Raw genomic sequence first — 7,456 nt, forward strand, 5'->3', positions numbered from 1 at the left:
GGCTGGTTTATTGTTTACATACTTTATACATTCTTCCCCAAGAGTTGCTGTGGTTTGTTTATGTTGATATTCTGGCAGGCAAGGAACAGTCTATATTTTGGCTCATATTTATATAAGTTACATTACACAGTGAGATTTCAAGAAGCAGGCAGTACAGTTTTTGAAGGAATGAAAATTTGGAAAATTTCGTCCAGTTTACTTTTCTTCATGAACTGGAGCATCCCAGGGGCTTGCGAACTCTTGCTCTGCTCTCTCACTTTCTTCTGAGCTTATAGTAAGTTTTGTGTGGGCTCTCTTCTGTTAAAATAAATGTGACATTAGGTAACTCATCCTGTTACAGAGGGTTCTGGGGTGAGGTGGGGATTTGGGGCTTATGGCATAGATGAAATTGCCTGAGGGTACAAATAGCTTTTGACAGCTTTTCTACTCAACAGCCCCTGGGACGGAAATTAGCGAGTGTGGCTTTGGGAAAACGGGTAGGCATGCGAGTGTCCACTCACTGGGCTTGTGCTTGCTTTGTGGCTCACAGACACTGCAGAGCAGCAGAAAGTGAAAGAGGGCCCGCGGGTCGTTTACGATGAGAAGAGCAGCACCGTCTACAGCTACGCCTACTTCCACTTTGTGTTCTTCTTGGCCTCCCTTTACGTGATGATGACCGTCACCAACTGGTTCAAGTGAGTGGCCCGTTGTCTTAGATGTTTTAGAAGCCGTTAAAAAAAAAAAATCTTTTAAAAACATCCTCTTCTTTATGGCCTGAAGATCACATCTCTTGGAGTCGACTAACTTCTCCAAGCGCTGCTGTACTCACCTTCACAGGAACCGTCTGAATTCCTGGCAGTCTGTCAGCATGCTTTTAACGCTGGGAATTGGTGATGCTTACTGCAGCTTTAAGCAAATGGGAGGTAAATGGCATATGGGCAGTCTTGAAAACATAGTAATAGTAATGGAGGAAGAACTTGGAATTTTTAAGCAATCAAAGAGAACATACTCTTTTTTTCTACTTTTTTTTTTAACACTTTCATTACAAAAGTTTGAAACATCTTTTCAAAAAAAAAATGAACATGGAAGTATGAAAAGTAACAGTGGCTCCCCTACCGCCAACCCCATAACCACTGCTAACTATATGGTATATATCCTTTCAATGCTTTTCTGTGCATTTATACGCCTATTTAATTTTTAAAAGCATAAATGTGATTACACATATTTCCCTTTGAGGGCTTTTGTTTTGTTTTGTTTTGCTTTTAAACTTACATGATGGGCCTGACTTCCCTGTCACTATATGGAGATTCTTTTTGATTCCTTTTGGATCTTTCTTTGACTGATTCAAAGTTTCTCTTGGATCATAATGTGTTGTACTTTATGACATACCTAAGATAGACATAAGAATAACTTAGGATAGACATTTACACTCATTATACAACAAGCAGGTGAGTGGCTCCTCCAGGCCACACTGCTGTGGGTGGCAGGGCCCATGTTCTAATGGGGAAGACAGACGGCACTCCACATCGGATATCGCAAGTTGGACAGTGATGGCCTCTGGGGAGAAAAACAGGAAGAGGAATGAGGAGTCCCTGGTGGGCGTGGGGATGGCGCGGGCAGCAGTTTCAAATAGAGTGATGGGGAGCGTGTCCCTGAGGAGATTCTTCCCAAATATCCAGAGGGGGAAGAGGGCATTAGAACCTCTAATGCTTCCCAGTGATACCTGGAGAACTCCTGGAAAAGTTTGGCTTGGGAAGCTTAAGAAAGGATGGAGGCAGAAAATAACAAATGTCAAGGATATGGAGAAACTGGAGCCCTCTCTCACTCCTGGTAGGTAAAATGGTGCAGCCTCTTTGGAAAACAGTTCCTCAAAATGTTGAACACAGAGTTACTGTATGATCCAGCAATTCCACTCCTAATGATGTGACCAGGAGGAAAAAAAAAAAAACACACATATATCCACGCACAGACTTGTACACAAATGTTCGTAGCAGCATCATTCGTAATAGCCAAAAAGTGTAAGGAACCAAATGTCCATCAGCTGACAAATGGAGAAACAAAAGGTGCTGTATCTGCACAATGGACTATTCCTCAGCAACAGAGAGGAGTAAAGCACCATCACGTACTGCAGCCTGGGTACGCCCTGAACACAGTATGCTGAGTGAAAAAGGCCAGTCACGAGAGACCACATGATTCCACGCATGGTGACACGTCCAGAATAGGCAAAGCCATACAGACAGAAAGTGGATACATGCATGCCAGGGGCTGGCAGGAGGAGGGAAAGGAGAGGGCAGCTAAAGGGTGCAGGCTTTCTTCCTGGGGTGATGAGAATGTTCTAAGGTTGATTGTGGTGGTGGTTATACAAGTCTATGAATATAATAAAAACTATGTACTTTAAATGGGTGTGAATTACATCTGAATAGAGTTTCTAGGGAAAAAAGAGGCCACAGGGAGTGGAATCAAGGAGTGACACACTTGGTGGGAGAGACCTTCTTACCACCTGTTCTCTCCGTGCTCTGACCACGGCTGGGTCTCTTTGTTTCCGCAGCTATGAAAGTGCCAACATTGAAACCTTCTTCAGCGGGAGCTGGTCCATCTTCTGGGTCAAAATGGCTTCCTGCTGGATATGCGTGCTGTTATACCTGGGTACGCTGGTCGCTCCCCTCTGTCGACCTGCTCCGCACTTCTCTGTGTGAGGATCCGAGCAGTCTCCTTGGTTCAGCGGGCCTGCAGGCTGGAAGTGATGTCCTTTGAACAAACATCCCAGGAATCTGAGCAGCGACTGGTACTTTGTGACAAGCTGGCATTCCCCTGCCTGGCTTGACTGGGCCTAAAAAACTTCGAGGGAAAAAAAACAAAAAACCCCTGATTAGCTTTTTTTGATTCTGAAATTTGAAAAGAAGCTACCAGTTTGTCCCAAAAGAACTGGAATTTTCCCCCAAGCTGATCCTGAGTGATCATATATTTTCTATGTGTCCCACCCCTAAAAACTGGGATAGTACTTAGGCTGGTATTTTCCTTCTGCATGTTTTTTACCAAAACTGAGTTTGGGGTACATCTTATCACAGGGATAAAAGCTTACATTGTGTGGCCTATTATTCCTATCCTTGAAGTAAAGAGACATGAGAAAATCCAGAGCCCTGAGCCCCTGGCAGAAGGCAGACCCCTCTCCCACACCTCGGCCTGCGGGACCCCTGCTCATGGTTCCCTGGTATTTATTGGCTACAAGAGGAAGCACCTGCTTTTAACTCCACCCTTGTGCTGTTTCCTCCCAGCCCCCAAATGTTTCCCTTTGAAGTTGTGATGCTGGCAGTCACAGACTTCACTCTGCCCTTGCCCTTCCCGGAGGTCCCCTCATCCCTTCTGGGTTCAGCATCTTTGTCATAATGTGAAAAAGCACAATTTGTCATCACCACCCACGTGATCCCCTACCAGATTATCACTACCTGATCCTAGTTACTGCGATAGTATGACTCTCGCTCATGGTGTTCCTTACATGATTATAGGACAATATTTGTGTCTCCTTTGCTGTTGTTCTTACTTGTTTGTGGATTGATAGTCATGATACTTTAGGACCTTACCTGGGACGTTGCTTCTTGACTGAAGCCTGCCGCACCCCTCTTTCCTTTACTGAAGTCAGCCAGTTTCTCTTCCATTTGAGGCCTTTGAAGTGATAAAAGCAAAAGGGCTTTTGTTTTCCAGATCTGTAATGTGAGCACACCGTTAACGTCCATTATGATTTTGGGGGTAGATTTGCTGAGGTGAGGATCACAGGCTAACCAGGTAAGGCCTCCAATTATACAAGTTGTAGAAGTGACCAGATATACTTAGGAGAAAAGGTGGGTGGGGAGGTATTTGAGCCGTAAGCAAAAGCCACAGAAATTTCCACAACACGTACTTCCAAGGTGATACCGAAGAGAGATTTGACTCTAGGCAGCTGCCCAACAAGACGTCCATTTTCAGTGCTGATGCTCTCACCCAGGGAAGGGTTTACGCAGTGGAAAGTGCGTTAGAGAGCCCGGTGGAGACACGCTGGGGACGCACCTCTCAGTATTTCATGCCGGATGGAAAGAATCCTCTCAGCACCCTGGCTGAGAGGGTCTGAGGATGAAAAGATTTGGCCTGTACTTTCTGTGCCCTGCTGTAGGCACTGAGTCCCACCTAAGCTGGACTCCAGTATGCCAGAATGCTGGCCTGGGAAATTAGTCTAATTCTTCATTTCTACTCAGTCCTTTGCCCTCCTGTCAAAAAATTTGGGCGGGGGGCGGGGGAGAGGCGAGGGTCGTACAACGGATGATTTCTCCAGGAACTTGCCTTATTTACAGTATTGGAGATTCACTTTTTAAAGGCACTCGTGTGTGTGAGAGAGCCTTGTTTTGTAAACTTTATCAGGTTTTTTTCAGACCAGGAGCTCTTTGGGCTCAGTGGTCCAAAGATCTTCTGTAGGCACAAAAGGAATGGCCACCATGTGTAGCACGCAGTTAAGCCAGTGGGAGTGGGAGCTCTGTGGGTTGGACGGGTGGAGAAAGTGGGCTTGTGTGTGTCTCAGCGTCCTGGCAGAGGCCACTGCAGTGGCTGGTGCAGTGACATGGGGCGTCGGGTAAGCCGGGAGGAGAGGCAGGTCCAGAGTCTAGGTGCTGTCAGTCACTGGTTTCGTTGTGTTTTCTTCCTGCTGGGGTCTAGCGGGGTCTGGCAGCCAGCTGTGTGACTTTAGAACCGGCCCTTCTGGCAGGTCAAGGTCAAGGTCAAGCTGACCAGGCCCTTAGCCGGCCTTCCTTGGGCCCTTTCTATGCAGAAAGAAACTCAGGGAGACACAAAGGAAAGGACATTACCAGTGGCCAGGCTTCCTTCCTTAGCCACCCACCCCCCACAGCCAACCCACATTTTCCAGCTGCTTAAGACTCAGTGCCCTAATAATGCTCCTTTCTGAAGGCTGGTCTGACACAGGAAGGAGAGTTACAGTCACTCTGATTTTTATTCTCAACTGAAAATGTAAGCAGGTTTATCGAAATGATCAAGAAAGATGTGGAGGTTCTCTGAGGACTGAGGGCATATAAATAAGAAATTAACTTTAGTGACTATTAATTGAATAAACAATACTCAGGTGGTAAGTCAGCATTCATGGGTTTAAAAAACCTACATTTTTGTGTTTTAAGAAACTGGAAACGTGCCAATTGCTTTGAGTTGCTGGTAAGGATGATGTTCATTTGATAAAATCACTGATAATCTTTTTAAAATAATAGACTTTTGCTTCCTACAACTTTTTATACATGATTTTAAAGAGTGCATTTCCAGAAGCTGCTGGTCAGACTCCTTTAGCTATGAGAGGTGAAGATTTTTTAAAACTGTATGCTTCCTCTATGCTGTTCATCTGATGTGGAAATTCCCCCCGACCCCCCAATTTTCATGAGTGAAAACACTTAAGTAGGGGAAGGGATTCTTCTGGGAGTGACCCTGTGTATGTCTAGGTGTGTCACCTGACTGAAGATCTGATACTTTTTTGTCAAAGGCTTTGGAAACCCTACTTTGTCCTTAGTGGGTTGAATTATTTAATACCGATCCGTTGGTTTTGCTTTTGTCCTCATGGTTTCTTGGGAGATGGCTTGAAAGAATTCTTCACCAGATCTCTTTGGAGCTTCTTTGTAGAGTAAGTAGATGGGCCATGTGCATGTGGGCTGATGGAGGGTGGGGTTGCTGGGCATTGGGGGTTCTGGTGCTCATGAGGAATGGTCAGCTCTCACACCCCATTGTTTATTTCCAGTTGTTCAGAGGCGACTCCATTATGGATGACCTCTGTGCAGTGCTAATTCCCCCCAAATTGTCACCTTCTGCCTTTTTAAGGTTGTGTGCGTATTTAATTTTGGCCAGAAGTTTACTGCCGTTGGTGCTTCCTGTTACCCTGCAAAGGGAATTCCAGAGCCTGTGTGCATTTAAGCTGCCTAGGCCTTTTTCTCCTTTGACTGCCTTTCTAAAGAGCATCTCATTTTGGTGTGCATTCATGTCCTACCCCTCTTGGAAGTGAGAAGGGGTTCTAGCTATAACCAAGAAGAGTGTGACCTTGAGCCAAGACCCCACGTGTCCAGAGAGCACGCTGGGCCCCCCTTAGTCAGGGACAGTGCCGGTGCCCCTGGGTTCATGGCATTCTCTGTAGGGTATTCTCCTTAATTTACTAAATCCCTCTGGCTTTGTCCTGAACTGTGTTTCCTGCCATCTTTAATACATTTGTAGAGCCTGAGACATTTTAATCCAGTTTTGCATTTTAGGCAGGGATGCGCTCTCTAGTGTTGGACCTACTTTGAAGGACGCAGATCTTTTGAATTAATGCCAGCCATTCTAAAGATCATCCTCTCTTTCTCTTTTTTTTTCCCTTTCCTCAGTAAATCGTTTGCAGAGGCGTTCATTTTGAAAGGAGGAAATATTTGGCTTTTACCAAAGAGGTGTTCTTTTTTTTTTAAAGCAAAATCCTTTCAGCAAAAACCTACTTGGGGAAGGGTGGATTGAGAATGCATTTGTCTACATCCACTTCTGTAGGTGTTTAATCATATTTATGTGAGTAAAATGTTGGAAGAAGTCTTTAAGGTAATCCTTTGTGGCGAAGGATCCTGGGAAATTCTCTCAGGTAAAGAAAACTTGCAGCAGATGGGTAATATATGTTTTGAGAGATATTTATAAGAAATTTAAGGATCGTTTTGTTTTCCTTTATTAAAGATTTAAGGTCTTTTTACTTTGCAAAGAAAAAAAAACTACAAAAGTTTTGTAGTCATAACTTTGTTACTTTTTTTTTTAACTTTTCAGAAATAATTAGATGTAGCCAAATTATGTGGTTATGTTTTGCTATGTTAGAATTCGAAAATGTAATATGTGTGGTAAATCTGCTGTTTGAAATTTATAATGGTCTCAGACATGGTTGGAATTTTGGTAACTTTTAAAATAGTTATTTTTTTCCTTTATGTCACAAAGGCAACTATGGGTTTATATTTGTTTTTTTGAATGCTAATTTTTCTATGAAGCAGCTGAAGTTGACCAGTCTTTTCCTAGGTAGAAAACTCAAAGCTTGCTAACTCTGTACTTTAATAAAATTGAAAATTAAAAACTATGTTGTCTTTTCTCTCTTCTGTTGAATACATTTATAATTAAAGTCCTCCAGGTACTGTTTTCCCAAGATGTCTTCAGATGTTAATTCTCTCTCTCTTAAGCTTCATAGAGTCTTTTCTGGTTCTAGAGAGTGAAAATACAAACAGGAAAACCCAAGCTTTTTGCCTTCTTTCTCGCTGAAAGCCTGTGCAGCCTCCTTCCTTTTTCTTATTTTTATGATAATGACACACTGTATTAAATATGAGAATTGGAGTAAATCTTTAAAGAAGGTGGTGTGATTTCTCCAACATGGTTCTTCTTTTTCAAGATTTAGCTGTTCTAGGTCTTTTGTGTTTCCCTCTGAAGTTTAGAATTAACCTTCCAGTTCCCTCGATTGGGATGG

General features: G+C 43.6%; 1 protein-coding gene across 3 annotated transcripts in view; it reads left to right on the forward strand.

Annotated features, from left to right (window-relative positions):
- Positions 1 to 7,075, forward strand: part of SERINC5 (serine incorporator 5) — an 86,905-nt gene extending 79,830 nt beyond the window's left edge. For all 3 annotated transcript variants that reach the window (XM_057740358.1, XM_057740365.1, XM_057740376.1), the window contains exons 11-12: positions 530 to 674; positions 2,528 to 7,075. In XM_057740358.1, the coding sequence (XP_057596341.1) occupies positions 530 to 674; positions 2,528 to 2,675 (293 nt within the window). In that variant the 3' untranslated portion in view covers positions 2,676 to 7,075. The remainder of the gene's footprint in view (positions 1 to 529; positions 675 to 2,527) is intronic.
- The last annotated feature ends 381 nt before the right edge of the window (positions 7,076 to 7,456 follow it).

This window comes from Hippopotamus amphibius, chromosome 1 (genome assembly GCF_030028045.1).
Source record: "Hippopotamus amphibius kiboko isolate mHipAmp2 chromosome 1, mHipAmp2.hap2, whole genome shotgun sequence".
In the NCBI taxonomy this organism is placed as follows: domain Eukaryota; kingdom Metazoa; phylum Chordata; class Mammalia; order Artiodactyla; family Hippopotamidae; genus Hippopotamus; species Hippopotamus amphibius.